The sequence below is a fragment of the Phaethon aethereus genome (assembly GCF_964289735.1).
Source record: "Phaethon aethereus genome assembly, chromosome: 2".
NCBI classification, from domain to species: domain Eukaryota; kingdom Metazoa; phylum Chordata; class Aves; order Phaethontiformes; family Phaethontidae; genus Phaethon; species Phaethon aethereus.
Genome location: NC_138582.1, coordinates 131,859,891 through 131,876,694, shown reverse-complemented (window position 1 = coordinate 131,876,694; position 16,804 = coordinate 131,859,891). Strand labels below are relative to the sequence as shown.

General features: G+C 37.4%; 1 protein-coding gene across 1 annotated transcript in view; it reads right to left on the bottom strand.

The window, feature by feature from the left end:
- Positions 1-16,804, bottom strand: part of TBC1D5 (TBC1 domain family member 5) — a gene marked incomplete at its 3' end in the record, with an annotated part of 190,419 nt that overhangs the window by 11,169 nt on the left and 162,446 nt on the right. Inside the window, exon 17 of the mRNA XM_082014562.1 lies at positions 15,613-15,712. Within this exon, the coding sequence (XP_081870688.1) occupies positions 15,613-15,712 (100 nt within the window). The remainder of the gene's footprint in view (positions 1-15,612; positions 15,713-16,804) is intronic.

The window sequence follows — 16,804 nt, the reverse complement described above, 5'->3', positions numbered from 1 at the left end:
TAGTGTTTGATCTCCACATAAATTAAAACCATGCGTTAAATAACTAAAGTATGCATACTGACTAAGCAGATGGACCAAGAAAATAGTTCAAAACAAATCTCTAACCTCCTGAAGACCAAATAAGCAAAACCTAAAAAATCAGGAAAATAAGAGCGTGAGAAAGACATTCCACATGATGAGGATATAATCTACCATTATTTCTGTTCTTTAGAGATGTTTATAAGTCATCATTTAAAAAAAAATGGAAAAGAAACTATCATGGCTACAAAACTCAGCTGTAACTATATTTGAAGAGCCAGCACATTGAGAAATTTCTAAGAACTTATGAATGGAACTATGATAGCTAGCCAGCAGTAAAAATTAATAAAAATGTTTATTTTATCACATATTTAATTTAGCAAAATTAGTACCAATTTTTAATATTAGTTTCACAGAAAAAAAGATTATGAGAGAAAAAGTTGGAAATACAACAAAATTTTCTAATATTGAACTGCTGGATTTCTAACATTTTTCTTTCAATCTGCAGTATGTTTTAAAGTGACATTTGTCTTGGATATATAGGGTCTGTTATTTTTAATCAGTTAAAATCACTAAAATGTGTTTTGGAAAAATTTCCACTCGGTTTGGTCTAAGACACAATTTTGGACTCAAAGAGCACACTTCCACTTAACTCAGAAAAATGCCCCAAGATGCAAATCACTGTAATCAGCCACTTACTCCCCGACATTAAGTAACAGTTGTGACATAAGGTCGTAAATTGGGATGTCTTTCTCTAGTACAATGAAGCAGAATGAAGGTTTCCCTGTGGAACTGGCAATGGATCTTTCTTCTAAATATACCCTTGAACTGCACGTGGCTTCTAATCTACTACCCTCATCCATTTTGCATGCAGAGTTTATTATCTACCAAATAAGTGATAAGTATGGAACCCAAATTATCAGTCCTCATTCTTTTTCCCTCTTTAGTGAGGAGAGAGGAATCTTGTCCTTAGACAAGAGAAGCTATTTGGGCAACGTGATTTTGCACGAGTCCCTCCTCAATCACGTCTTCCTGCTGGGACCACCCTTCATAATCCATGTAGACTGGAAACAGAGGTGGGAAGAAGAGGAGGGATGGCAAGCGGCTCGGTATGTACCTCTGCAGCTGCAGTCCCGTGAATGGCTGTGCCAGGGGCTCAGCAGCCCTCACCTGAGGGACCTTCATCCAAGCATCTTCCCACTGCTGAGGAGACCTCACAGGGCAGTCAGTTGCCGAGATGAACCGGGAAACTAAGCTCTCAAGTGCAGACAGGAGCTTTTTATTTTACCCTTCTCTATCTCAAAAGATAACTTTCTAACTGTAAATACATTTAAAAACACTAGCTCTGTTAAGAGTGCTAGGAAGCATGATATTTGATGTATTGCTCAGCTGAAGGACTTTTACATTAAGCTGAGATGTATTGTTAAATTATTCTTCCTTCATAGGAGATGCTACTATATTTTGAGAAAAGTGCTTTATGTATATAAATGAATTGGCCATGTATTGATTTTTTCCTTATCTGATGTTCTGTATCAGTACCTCACAGCTTTAAGTAATTTTTTTCCCATAAAATAATAACTATGTTTTTTTAAAAACCCCACAGATATCAATTAGGAACTGAAAACACCTTCCTACTGGTAAAAAAGCCATTGATACAACGAATTAAACAAATTGAATACATGACTAACAGATTATTCAAAACTGATTATAGTTTGATTTTATGCTATAAATATTTATCTTATTGGGATAGCCGTTATTCAAAAGTTAAGAAAATCCTATGGTACTTCAGAGACTGAGACTAAGGTCAAATATTTCTGGCTACCTTTTTTTGTTTTGTTTTCTTTCAGCAAGATTTCATTGAGCTGATGCCAAATGCCTTCTGGAGAAAAAGAAAATATTTCTGTTTCAGTGACGTTCTTAACAGAAGAAAACAAAAAGGGAATTTTGCAACCTGTTACCTGATGGTCGGAGCACTGCTGTGATCTGTAGGAGATCCCAGACAGACATTGCATGATTCTGGTTTTGTTTCAACATGGCACTAACACATCTCTAAGTTTCACAAAGTGACCTGTCATACCTTAACTGTACTCCTGGATTAAGCCTCAGAAATACTGGAGCTATAAACCCAGTTCTCTTCGGAAGTCAGTAATGTTATCTACTATTATGGCTGCCCTCAAACAAGACTCATAGCCCACGGGATGCCTTCTATATAATGGATTAGCATTAATTTTGGGTACTTCTTGCCAAATGAGCAGATTCATTTAAGTTTGATAGATACTAGACCAGTAAATCAATAATTATTTTCTTAGCAAGACTGTGATCAGCTGCCTTGATATACTTTAAAGCCAACTATAACTACAGAGGAATAATATGTAGATGATTGCATTTCTGTCTTTCTTTTCTACAAAATATAGAAAAACAATGTATCTAGTAGTGATTTGGCTAGCTACAGGCTAGCTGAAACAGCTGAAGATTTAAGATGAAATGTATTTTTCATTTCTTGCTCTTACAGGTATCTCAAATTGTAAATAAGTTCACATGCAAAGTTACTGTAGAAGTATATTTAAAAAAAAATCAAATTTCTATTTCCTCTCCCTAATTTCCAAAACTTCACTTGACGACATGCTATCATCCTCTGTATACAGATGAAAGAGGAAGATAATCCACAGCAGCGCCTAGCAGGAAAACTAGAGAAGGCTTATGCCCTTTGATGACTGAACTGCTACATATTGCATGGTGGTGTGAGCAGTCACTGCTGAGTTCTCCAGCCAGGGAAAGGGGCTGTTCAAAACTTTTCTCTCTGAATACAGAAGAGCTGTTAGGCTTGGCATAATTATTTTAGATACTTATTAAGTAAACTAATTTCACTGAAAATTTCACATGCATTCAATAGAGATTCTGCAAGAAACCCACCCAGAGTTGCATTAAATGAATGGGAAAACTAGTCTGCTGTAGACAAGGTTCTCTCAGGCATCCCTTCATGCCCATCCGTCTGGAAGACAGACCCGTACCTCTTCCCTTCCACCAGAGAAGTGGGAGCTAGGCAGAGCTACAGCCTTGCAGGATGAAGGCGCAACACAGGCTTAACTTTACACTGACACTAAATGAGATGGAGGTGGAGAAAAACTGAATGCTGGAATAACTTTAATGTCCTTGTTCTCTTACGTTCTTTGTTTTTTCCTGTAATGCTGCCTTTTTGCAGTGCATTTCTCTCCTAATGATTTCTATTTTAATATGGTCTCTGTGGGGCCTTTCCAGGAAGATGACTCCTGCTGGGAGCAGCCAGCTCAAAATGCTGCCTTTCTACTAGTAGTTCCTGATCAATGACTTGTGAACAATTGACAGTGCCAGAATCATGTTAAATCAACTTTTTTCACCCTTGCTTTCCACTACTGAGAAGACAGCTCAAATTCAGAATGCAAAAATACCTTCTCATTGGCAAGGTGGGCAGCAGTAAAGGGAGAACTGAGTGTATTACTTCACTTCCTTATTTTTCCAAAAAAAGGAAAGTAAAAAAATCCCAAGGTTCCCATAGACGTCAAGGCACAGTCAACTCTCTGGACTCATATCCCAGTCCTTTCGTACGATAAGTTTTTATGAAATCAGGGTTTACAGAAAATGCTTCCAATGTTTCCTGCACAGTATACTAGTGATGGCAAGACTGCTTCTTCACTAATATTAGAGGTCTGGAAGAATGGACTGGGAATTTAGCTTCTGATAATTAATTTTTCTCTCTTTTCACAACAAGTACTTCTTTCCTAGCTGAACTTGATCTGACTTTGAGCAGGAAAACATGCTCTCTCCTTAAAATTGGATAGAAAATCTGGAACACAACAGGCATTTGTGGCCTTTCTAGAAAGACTACACTGTATGACATCATAGTGATATTGCTGTTTAATAATGCAGCTCAGGATATTTCCAAATACTGCATTTTCTTTCCAGTATTAAAATTACGAATGAGAGGAGTTAAACTTCCTTCTCAAACAATAAAGTTTGTGGTCTAAGTGTTGATGAAGGCAACACCACCAAGTAGCCTAATTTTCATTTATTGATCTCATTGTGAATGTCAACTCTTATTGTAACAATTACACTTCATATTAAAAGCATCACTTAGCAACACTTTAATGTTAAAGAATTTAAGGATCTAAAGTATTACATTCATTGTGAAGTACTGGATTCTTTAAAACATTTATTTTAATATAAATTATGTATTTATATAGCATATACTTCTGATTCATGTGTCATGTGTGGAGCACCGACACTTTATCAATATTTAATGTGTGGTAATGCTTGTGACATCAGAGAAATATGTGGTAAAAAGTCACCAACCATGAAGTCATAGCAATGCACAGAATTGCAGACGTACACAAAATGAGGTTGGTAGGGTCATGAAGTCATTTTGTCCATCCCTTGCTCAAAGACAAGATCAACTCTTAACTCTGAACTCTAATTTACACATGATAAACCATTTATGCTTAACATATACCTTATGTCCATGAAAGCACCTAGGTGTACCAGGCCACAAGTGTATTCCCAGTCATCCTGTGCTTTCAAAGAGAATATAAAAGAGCACAGGCACCATGTCTCCCACGACAAGTGACAGAGTGTGCTCCTCCTATGAAGGGTTTATTTTTTTTGAGAAATTTTGGCCCTGATAGTAATGACAGACTGCATCATCCCACACTCCTTACATGAATGTACAGTGCTGACCATTGTTAAGAGAAATGACATCTGTGTAGTAGCTATCATTTCATGTGCTCCGTATTCCTCCATCTTCATTCTGCTCACTAAAACTCTTTGTTTGTCCATGACTACAACACCTACTAGGACCACCAGCCTCTGGGCACTCCCAAGCAACATATTTTCTTAAAAGTTCAAAGCAAGTTTTTTTCTCCTCCTGCAGAATTGCTCTCTTCCTATTGCTGTTTACATTGACCAGAAATTGAAAAATTACTCTAGTGTGAAGTGACAAGCAAATGAGAATTCGTTCTGCATAAGTGACAAACTTAATCGCCATAAGAAATTGAAACCTTTCCTAAGGGGAAACTATACATTTTCAATTCCTTACCATCTAAACATTTCTTTCATACTGCAACACACTGCAGACATTACACCTTAAAATCACTATGGTTGTATAAAAGACAGTTATTGTAGATCATGTAGAGATTTTGAAAATATAAGAATTTCTACATTTTGTATGGCTGAACTCGTTATAACTGTTTTTGATTTTACAAGCAGAATGAATTTACTCAAATACCATTGTGGTAAACGCTACATAAAAACCTGGATAGATTGAGAGTTTTGAAAGCAAACATCAATAAATGCCTGAAATTCCATTCAAAACATTCTGAAGGGATTTTCTATGATGCATGTCATATATAGACTAAATGACAACAAACTGTGAAAGTCGTTTTTAAAGACGTTTTCTATGAGATCATTTTCTCCAGTATAGAATTACCATGTTGTCTCAACCTGTGTTAATAAACACTTCTGAATATATCACCATGTATTTTCCTTTATTTGATCATTGTTTAGATCTGTATGAAAAACACCGTTGCAGTTATTAGTTTCTACTGTTCTGTCAACCTAATTGCTTACGGTGAGAACTTATGGAAACAATTAAGCATACAAATTATTTCATTCCAGTTAGCTTTAGTGCTTGACCTGTGTGGAGCAACTCACGTGATGTTAAAGCATTATGCATCTGTTTATTTCTGCGTGTAAGAGAAGTATACCCTGATGCATTTTACGTTCTTTTCAATTGTAAAGACTTTATTATAAAAGGCTACTGTTGCATACTTTTTTCTTGAAAGATTGAGGGTCAAAGAATGTACATTAACTCTTCAGACAACTTCTACATTTTGGATCACGTACATCAACATTAAATTGTTTAAATATTTACTAACCATAACTGAATAACTTGTATTGAGGGTGTGTGTTGATTTCAGTCTGTGCAACTTTTGCCTATGTAACTAGCAACATACTGGACAATTGTTGGTTAAAATATTGCATACAAAAGGTTAGTTTCCATTTATCAACTAAAAAACATCTACGATTTTCTGTGCTATGAAGTGGGTGAAATGCTGCTGCCATTCATAAAAAAAAGATGTTGCAACTTATTTCACATTAAAATCTACAGAGCACCCATGATTTAAGTCTTGGTTAATTTTTGTTTCTTCTGAGGTGAACTGAACATCAATGAAGACAATTGATACTGACACAGGAGATACTACATAGAATCATAGAATAGTTTGGGTTGGAAGGGACCTTTAAAGGTCATCTAGTCCAACCCCACTGCAGTGAGCAGGGACATCTGCAACTAGATCAGGTTGCTCAGAGCCCCGTCCAACCTGACCTGGAATGTTTCCGGGGATGGGGCATCTATCAGCTCACTGGGCAGCCTGTTCCAGTGTTTCACCACGCTCACTACTGGTGAAAAATTTCTTCTTTAGATCTAGTCTAAATCTACCATCTTTTAGTTTAAAACCCTGTCCTATTGCAACAGGCCCTGCTAAAAAGTCTGTCCCCATCTTTCTTATAAGCCCCTTTTAAGCACTGGAAGGCTGCAATAAGGTCTCCCCAGAGCCTTCTCTTCTCCAGGCTGAACCACCCCAACTCTCTCATGTTACTAACATAATTATTGTGGCTGCTGCTCAGTAAATAGTATGTTTCCTAAAGCTATTCTAACCTGAAAGAAAAGCTAAAGCACTGAAACTAGAGACTACTCGTTATTAGGAAGGAATATACAGCTTGAAAGAAGTGCTTTAAATTTTCAAGTAGCATACACAAAGAAATTATGGATCCTGACTACAACTATAGGACTTTTCAGTTCTCATTAAGGACAGAGGTTGATACAGCAAAGACACTTACTTGAAGTGTCTCCAGGAGGCATGGGAAAAGGAATGGGGGTGATTTAGAAACCTCACTGTATCATTCAAACTATTTTGTGTTAATTGCTTACATGTATTCTATAACCTTTTTTTTGGTAATTTTTGGAGACTTTTATGAATACCTTGTGGTTATTGCTTCATTTAAGAAATCTCAGTCTATTAACTATATTCTCTGTTCACAAACTTTTGTTTCTAACTTATGGCATTTCTGTAACAGAAGAACATACTAGTGCAAATGTGCCATGAGGAGATGGGGCAGTACTCCTAAAATCAGTATTACACTAGTAAAGACTTTTAAAGTATCCACAGTGTGTATTTGGGTTTTGGGTAAGACAACTGCAATTTCTGTTTTATTGCCTGAGAAGTTGGATGTCAGAAATGAATGAGTTGTACAGTGCATCCATTCAGCAGTGTCAGGAGTTGTACATGAAACTGTTTTGCCTCTTAGAAGAGACTTTGACTTAAACTGGTTTAAAAACAGAAAGATACTGCAAGCCCTGAGACATATCTGTATCACTTATTCAGAAGTCCTTAAGCGTGGAATACTGACAGTAGTGCTGAATTTGTGCCTGGATTTTAACTGAAAAACAAGTCAACCCAAGCTGTGAAGTGTGGTTATATTCCCATTAATAAAAATAATTAGAAATGCATGTTAAAGGAAAGCCATTTACTCTGTTTGCTTTGATTTTGTCCCCTGCACTTTTGAATGCCTTGTGCAGATTTGAGAAACGTACTGATTTCTGTTTGCTATCTCTGTAGAGTTTTGACTCATTCTGCTGCTCTGTTCTGAAGATGGGGACTTTTCCATGTCACTTGGTCCATCTACCTACTGCAGTCCTCTTCAGTGAAAATGGTTGTTTGGGATCGTTCAAGTAGCTCTGTGCCCTTCCTCTAACGATGATGTGTATTCTAAACATGATGGGCGACCATGAAAGGCTAAACAAAGTGTGACAGAAATGTATCATATATGCCTCTGCTCAGTTGGTTGCTTACAACATAGCTGTAATGATTTATATTAAAGGCGGGTCTTGAAAATACAATAATATATAACACCACAATTGTTTTATATATAGAACAGCCTGTTCTATATATAGAACAAATTATAAGCAAACTACGGTAAGGTTCAGCTATAGTAATACCAAAGATCTTTATGAAAATAATGGGCAAATTAACAATTACATCATGCCAGAATTTAGCTTCTGCCAAGGTTTTATTCTTCTAAAACCGACATCAGAAGAGAAGTCAGTGCCTAAGAGATGCTGGGAAGGAAAACACAGCTTGCCAGTGGCCATCAGCAGCCGGGAGATGTTCACCATAGGAAAGCTGTTAACTTAGGTAACGATGGGGCGTGTAAGCTTCATCATTTTAATCTTCTCCTTTTCATCCAGACTACTGGGATGAAAGGGTTTGTAGATGCCTACCACAGTTGGACTTTCACGATTGGCACAGTTGCAGGAAAAAAGTAGCTCTCTACCCGTTGAACTGTGTGGTTTTGACCTTAAGGGTTACCCTCAAGGGGGCAAGAAGGTCGTTAAAATTCATGGGGCATGAAGAATTAAACTTCTATTCTTCCTACAGGTATATATATAGCATGACCAGAAGCAAAAGTCTGAAACTCATGCTATACAACAAATATTTGTTAGCCAGTAACCATCCCTGTATTGACCTTAATAAATTTATTAATGTTCTTTATTAATAAGCTGTTTTTACAGGTTACTTTACATCCTTTTTCTTAACCAAAGGAGCAATGCCCTTAGACTCACGGAGCTGTCTTTGATGTGACCTTTTTTACTTCTAGAATTTCTAATTACACTGGGTTTATAAACTATGGATTATTTTATTTATGTCCCAAGCATAAGACAGCTCATTTAATGCACTTACTTCCTCAGCAAATGCTAAAGTATTTCATTTCAACCCAGGGCAGCAGAATAATTTCCATTTCATTGTATCCTGACAAAAATATCATAACCTTTTATCTCATCACATGACACATAAAACAAGAATTCAGTACTATCTTGCATACATTTAACAAGTACTGCATCCAGATCTATATTGGGCAATATGTCAGCCCCTAAATAATAAGCAATTAAGTCAACTTTCTCCTCTTTGTCCCTCACTGTAAATGATCTTTATAACGAAATGCATCCTTCTAACAACTGCATTGACTATGCAAGTCAGTCTAATTAAGCTTTTAAAGGTGCTATTTCACACAATAACTAAAATTATACTAGCAACTATATTCTGTAAGTTTTTATTCCTGTATTTTTGTATTTCTCCTACCTTGCCCATGGTGTTTGCAATAACCACAGTGAAAAGGTGGCTTTGAACTGTGTTTAATGAGTCTTCCAAATAATATTTGTCCAGGAGATGTCAGGCAGTGTAAGTGTAAATGAATCTTACAACTGCCAGCATTGCCTGATGGCTGTGGCAGGGACACGTCCTGTGATCCCATCCAAAGTGCTCTCAGAAGACTAGCTTTCATTTTTTTGTTACTGTGATGCTGTAACTTCTGGGCATTTTGTAAATATGTACCGTTATCTACCGGCTACCTATGAAAGCCAAGAGCTGGCATCTCATTTCAGTGGCAGAATGCCAGTGGTGTTTAGAAGAATGGAGGATGAAAACGTCACCTTTCCACATCCCTTCCATAATCCACACTGGAGGGGCAGAGACGTACTAGAAATCTGGACAAAGACATAGCAACATATTGCAGCTATCAGAAGTCACATCAGAAAATGCACCGTAAGGACAACTCAAACAGTCCTGTCTGGGTAGCTCAGAGAAGGGTTTATTTGCTTTGGCTTAGCAGAGCCAGCACGCTTAAGCATGAACTTACTAGATGAGGGTCAGAGCTCAGAGGTTTTTGTGATGTTGCCGCCAATCCAAGAAGTGATTTAAAACCCTGGATATTGAGCAAGGTATTTCTGAGACCCACCTGAATGTGTCTCTAGCAGCTGGCTCAAGTTTAGCAGTACCAGTACAAAGATGAAGTTAATAAAACCAGGCAGACTTATGTTTCTTCAGTATAACTGGGCACCTTTGCACATATTTCTAAGGTGGTGTGCAGAACCCTGCGAGCTAGCCCTTTGCAGAGCTGGTATGAATCTGCAGGGCTTATTAGCTGAGGCTCTATGCTGTAAGAAAGCAGCTAAATTGCTTCTGAATCTCAGCGGGTGGGGGAAGCAACCTTCTGCATTTACATAGTGCTGCCCTTAAGCAAAAGCAAGTGTGGAATGACCTTAGTTTCTCTACTTTCATAACCTGATAAATTGCCCATCAAAAAAGAAAAGTTTCTATATAAAGATCCCTATATCCAAGTTAATACTGAACCAATGTTCCTTTAAATTGCCTTTTGTGAAAAGGACTTCCTGTACTACATGTGTAATTATTTGGTAAACTTTCACATACTTGGAGGTCTGATACTATGTCTCTGTTGGAGACAAATAGTAGGTTTTTCTGTCTCAGAGAACAGTGATGGATTGGTTCCTGTCCCTTGTAAACAGATGACATTTGAAAATTCAGCACTTTCCTCTCTGGAACAAAACTGGCAAGCTCATAAACATCCTTCACAATCTCTCATATGAGTACTTGCCTACGGGAGGATTGATACTTCTCCAGGGTTTTGATTTACTTTTTGCTAAGAGGCTGTGCTCTGGGCCAGTGCCGACATGCTCCAAACCCTGAAGATACCAGAACAGCAGAAGGTGTCAGATGGCAGTGTCATTAACAGGAGTCACTTGAACTGCCATTTATCAGCATTGCATTGGCTTGAGCCTGGGACATAATGAAGCTTTGCTCTTTGAGGCCCTCCAGATTGACTTCATGTTGAACTAACACCTCAGACGCAGTTCCCTGTCAAATGTGAAGGACAAGTGAGGAGCCTTCCAGCAGATACAGTGGGGTCCTCTGAGTGATGTTTGCATGCACGTCTCTTCAACAAATTATTCACGATCTGCTCTAAGACATCAGACAGAGGTCACATTTACCAAGGAAAATCTTCTTCTGAATGCACTTGCTAGCTTGATGCTGTTCTTTCCACATAGTGAAAGAAAGGAGGAAACAATCAAAATTCTTCAAAAAGTAAATAACATTATGTCAGGTTCTAATATTGTAATACTTAACTGGTATATTGTGGCTTTCTGAATCATTGAGCCTTGAGGTGTTTATGTGCACTAACAGAAAAGTACCTCACAGAAAGAAAAATGCTGAAGAACATTACCGTATTACTGAATGCACCAGGGACAATATTATTTCCTGAAAAAGGCCACTGTATGAGAAAAAGTAACATCAAGAAAATGTATCTGTGATGATGCTGGAGCAGTAATAGTTATGGCAACTATACTTTTTCACTATCATCTGAGTAATATTCTGCATTTATATTGTGAACAAAGCCGCAGGACAGGCTTACGAGATTGGATGTATCTTCATTTCATTAATGGAAAAAATTGAACACAGGATTTAAATTTTTTTTTCAAAGCTATGACAAGCTTGTGAAAAAGGGTGCTATGAGAAGTAAAATCTGCTTTGCTGTCTGGCCATTTTACGTATAAGAATTTCAACATTTGTCCTTGGAGGCATTAAAAGGCATTCCCCCTTAGCAGTTCTTCAATGGATAAGGTTAAGCTCTTTCTAATGCACAGCCCTAAGAAAGAGACAAAGATCACAGAATGACTTTCCTCCATTTTCATAATCAAAAATCTATTTCTAATTTCTACACATAACGCTAAGTAGTAATATTTTGGAACCATCATTCATTCCCATGGTAACATCCCCTGATATTACAAGCAGTTAATTATGTTGTTGCTGTGTGGCTTATTTATGGAAGGAGATAAACATTTAATGAAAGCATCTTTGAATATATAAACAAAATAAAAATTGCCATTCTATCCCTCTGGTCTTTCCTCTTGCTCTATGCAAAGAAAATGCAGTATTTGAAGGTATCTGCTGAAACTGATAGAAATACAATGCTCTTGGTGAAGAAATGTAGTATCATTGTATGACAAAGAGGAGAATTCTGCCTGAGATTTTAATTAAACAAAATTATTTTTGAAAAAGACACCATATAAAATATACTTGGTATAATCTGATTTGATATAAATAGATTATAAATTCCTAGGGATTCAAAACAGAAAACCAGAACAAAGAACTTCACGGTTACTTTGATAATTTCTGAGCTACAACACATGACATCTCTGACCCCTGACTGTCATCAGGATCACCCATGTAAGGGAAAAAACCTGAGAAAAGATGGACAAAAAATTCTGAATTGTTTCACTGGAAACCGCAAAAAGGACATTCTATAATTGTTTGACATTCTGATTTATAGTGCCAATTAAATAATTCCGTGGTGAATGGTCACTGGATATGCATTTTTCTAAGCTTGAATTAATATTGTTTTGTTACAAAAGTGACCTGCAAATATAATACAGTCAATACAGGAAAAAGAATATTGGTTGAGTAATAAAGTCTGAAAAAAACTCTTTAAAATGTCAATTAAAAAAATGTGTTTTTTTGGAAAATAACAACTTAAACTTTATTAAATTTAAGAGGCAGGTCTTAGGCTAAAAAAACAATTTATTGATAATTCTTAAAAAAGTTGTCTAACTCTTTGTTAAAGGAATTTATTCTGGAAGGCTCCTCAAATTTTACATATCTGTATGTTTTTATCAATAATTTGACAGCTATTAAATGTATGATGGCTAAGTCTGCCGTTAGAATCATAGAAGAAAACAGAGTACATTGCAGAGTAACCTGAATTATTCAGTTAAAATGCAAATGACAATAAGTGAATTTTAATACAATCAAATGGAAAGAACACATTCAGACATAAACATTTCCTGATTTTACCTACAGGATAAAATTACCTGTTTAGAAAGCTGTGGTTCACCAAATTTTAATGGATTATCACCTCAACCTATCACTGTATCAAAGAGCACTAATGTGATGCTGCATTAAAAAGAGGAATGGCATGTAAGAGTAGAGAGATGACCCTCCCTCTGCCAAGTAACCACTTTGCTGAGCCCAGTGCTGGTACAGCATATACTGATCTGATTAACCCACTTCAAAAGGTGTATGAAACCCCTGAAGAATTCAAAGGAAGACCACAAAAATTATTTGGTCTAAAAAGCAACCCATATAAAATGAATCTCAAAGCGTCCTACCTAGCAATGACAGTGTTGAGAGAATCTGCACTGTGAGGGTGGTGAGGCACTGGAACAGGTTGCCCAGAGAAGTTGTGGACGCCCCATCCCTGGAAATGTCCAAGGCCAGGTTGGATGGGGCTTTGGGCAACCTGGTCTAGTGGAAGGAGTCCCTGCCCATGGCAGGAGGGTTGGAACTAGATGATCTTTAAGGCTCCTTCCAACCCAAACCATTCTATGATTCTCTGATTCTACGGTTATTCATTCACTGCGTATAGATGAGTTAAATGAGGATTTTCAACCTTGCTACCAAGAGCGCTACAAGAGCCAAAAGCTGGATGATGAAGTCAGAAAAACTCAACCTCACAGGAAGAAGGAATATCCTTGAAATTAAGTGTCCCAATAGATTACAAGAGGAGTGATATAACTCATCATTAGCAGCTCTGCAGTCTCTGAAATGAAGCAATTTTCATGGGTAAGAGATATCTGGGAGAGAACAGTGGCAGCCCTTGCTAGCCTTCCCCTTAACCCAGAAATGATCAGACATGTTCTGAGTTTTATTTTGCTGCCATTCCCTGAAGCCTTGAGCAGTGGATGGACACTGGAGATAATCCTCGGGGGTTGTTCTGTGATGCTACAGAGAATCCATTTTCTTGGACAGCGTGTTGGCAAGTGCTGCTTAGATCAGTGGGATGAATGTGATGGAAAGATTTCAGGTCAGAAGGAATTTTGCACGGGTCAGGTCAGCAAGAACCTTGGTGGTTTTTTCCCTGCCTTCCCATGGATCATCTGCTGACTGGTTTGGGGATATCTAATCTCACTGATTTGCTACAAGTGCAGAAGCTGTGAAGGCTGGTGGTATCAGTCTCTTGTGCTCTGTTTATCATGTGTAACCGTTAATCTCTAGAGGATTTAAATGCATTAGTGTAACCCAAATTTACAAAGTTAATAGCCCATGATGTTGACAAGATGTGCGGGAATATTGTGAAGAAGTACAGGGAGAGGGACTTAAAAGAAACTAGGCTGGAAAGCTCTGAGGGCACTGTAGGGGTGCCACAAAGCACCCAGCGCAACCCTGCCACCAACAGCCGCGTAGGGGATGGCTTCTTTCCCTGCCCTGCCAGGGCTACAAATGGCTCCATGATGCTCTTGGGAGACTGCTGGCCCCCGGTGTTTTGGTTTCTAATATATTTGGGAGAAAGAGTTTAACACAAGTTAAATTGGATATTATCACAAGTCTTTTGCTTTCATTTCACGGATCCAGTGCTGAAAGGCGGACTACAACTCTCTTTGGGTTTATTCTGATCTCCAGTCCAGAGCCATAGCTGGTGAAATGCTTATGCTTGTACTTGAACTGATATCCCTGCTAAACACTCCTCCACTTCCTTCCTAAAGGAAAGAAGCTTCAGCTTTTCTTCTTGACACAGTAATCTTTCCCCCATCATTTCAGTAGGTAATCATTTATCCCTTTGGCTTGCTTCTAGTCTCATCATTGCTCATGTACCCTCACAGAAGCAATACAACACATCAGAATAAAGCTGTTGGGGTTAAAGGTTTACACTTGGCTTTTGAAGACTGTGCTTCCAGACTTTCAAATAACATAGTATTTATAGCTAGGCTCATAACAGTGGCTAGTAGAACACTCACATAAAAGAAAATGAAAATACAAGTATAATATGGCTTTCACATCTGATCTTTTCGACCTGGCAAACTTAGGCATCATATACTTAATTCCACCCACTGAAATATTCAACTCTAAATTATTTTGCTTAGATTGTGATGTGGCAGGCTACAAATAAACCTTAAAATTACTGCAGTTGTGCCCTGATTTCTTAGTAACAGTGCTTTTTCACATAACTAAATATATTCATTTTTGGACTCCAGTACAACACAGTTTATAAACCGCTGCTTTTATCAATACATAGCTAAGTATATTTACACCTGAATTGCTTGAAGCTTTTTGTTTACTTTCTCTGATTTGTCTTGGCAATATATGTCAAACTTTAGATGGGAGCCTTTGCTGATTCTGTTCCCAATGTTCTCCTACCTTAACATAGTTCTGATCTGAGCAGAATATTACAGAATAGCCAGCCTACAGTAACACTTTTTTACATAATGAAGGTGATCAGCATAGATTGTGCATATGTTATATTTAATGAAAGCATATGAATTTATATAACCATCACTGCACAGATCAAGTATCATTCTGAGACTGCAATGAACTGCAAATGGACTTGTGATAATATCCAGCAAAAGTGAGCTGTGAGCTTCAGCATGTCTCGTACAATACAAGAAATCTTAGGAACAGACAAAGGGCATCTGTGCCAAAATGCCTTTACTTATTTTTAGCATCATCAGTGGCTAACATACTCCCAAGTTTAAAAGTTGACAGTATAAAGATACAGTGGTTGTCAGCAGCTGATAGAACAACCAGGTACATCAATTCAATTTTCTTGATGACTTATAATATATTCTGTACTACATAAATATTATTTTAGTTCTAATACAAACATGAAAAGAGCCTCCACAAAGATTTACAGGTTAATGCAGGGGACTGCACTTACCAAGATGCGTGTTCATCATCTTGGCGCAGTATTTGCACATGGCTTCCAAGTCATTTAGTTGTCCTTGTAGGAATGAAATCTGGGCCTCCAATTCCTCCTCCTGCAATTAAGAGGTTATTAGCATTAAAAACCACCTTTTTACGATACACAGTAAAATTGACATGCTTAAACATCTTATAATTTTTCCTACACCTTTGTTCTTGAGAAAGTTTTGGAAATAGAATCCCCTTCAATCTGTATTTATTAAGAGAGTTTTAAATTCTTTTGTCATTTCATGGATACAGGGTTTGGCTTTAATGTTTTGGTGTTTATTAATCTCACCCTTTTACCTTCTAAAGAGTCTAATAAAAAATTGCCTATACTCACCCAAGAAAGGTTAACAATTCATATTTCTTTTACAGATTAGCTACTTGGTTCTGCTTGTGCAAACACAGTACCACAGCAATGGCTGAAAAAACTCACCAAACGAGAAAAATTCCCATTTCTGGCAGAGTGATTTCCAATTCCTTTGGAACCTCAGCAAAATTCCTTGTTTTTTGTTTCAAGGCATATATTTAGTGAGACCTAATGCCATACCTCAAGGATGCATTACTGCCATATATTTTGGCATATTTATTTGTGTGACACATCATGCTCTATCTGTATAAAGCCCGTGCACTTTTATGCCCAGCTAACTGCACTTCCACACGTCTTATGTAATAATAGGTGAAAACTACTTTCAACTCACATACTGTAATGAAGTTACTTTAAATTATCAAGTTATGCTTAAGAAATGTGCATCGAGTGTAATTTAAAAAAATAATTAAAAGAAAGATTTTAAGGCCTAGGAGAAGCATTATGATCTAGCCACATGCCCTGTCTAAGCAATGGGAGCTACCTCAGCTAAGAATTTATCTTTGAACTCCTTTCTTTGCCAGTTAACAAATGCATCCAGTGTTGACTTTAAAGACCATACTACAGAGAAAGTTCACCACTCCTTTAGAAAAAGTCCTTCGGAGTCCAGTCACATACAGTTTTAAGCAGTTTTTTGTTTGTTTAAGTATGCAACTGAAGTCAAGCAGATAAAGGCAAAGTGACTTTTTAGCCCGCTGTTTTTCTTAGGAGTTTTGCGGTTTTATTATACTCTTGTTTGATGGAAATTGCTGAACATTGGAGTGTGAATTACGTTTCAAATGAAAAAAAAATCCAAAAC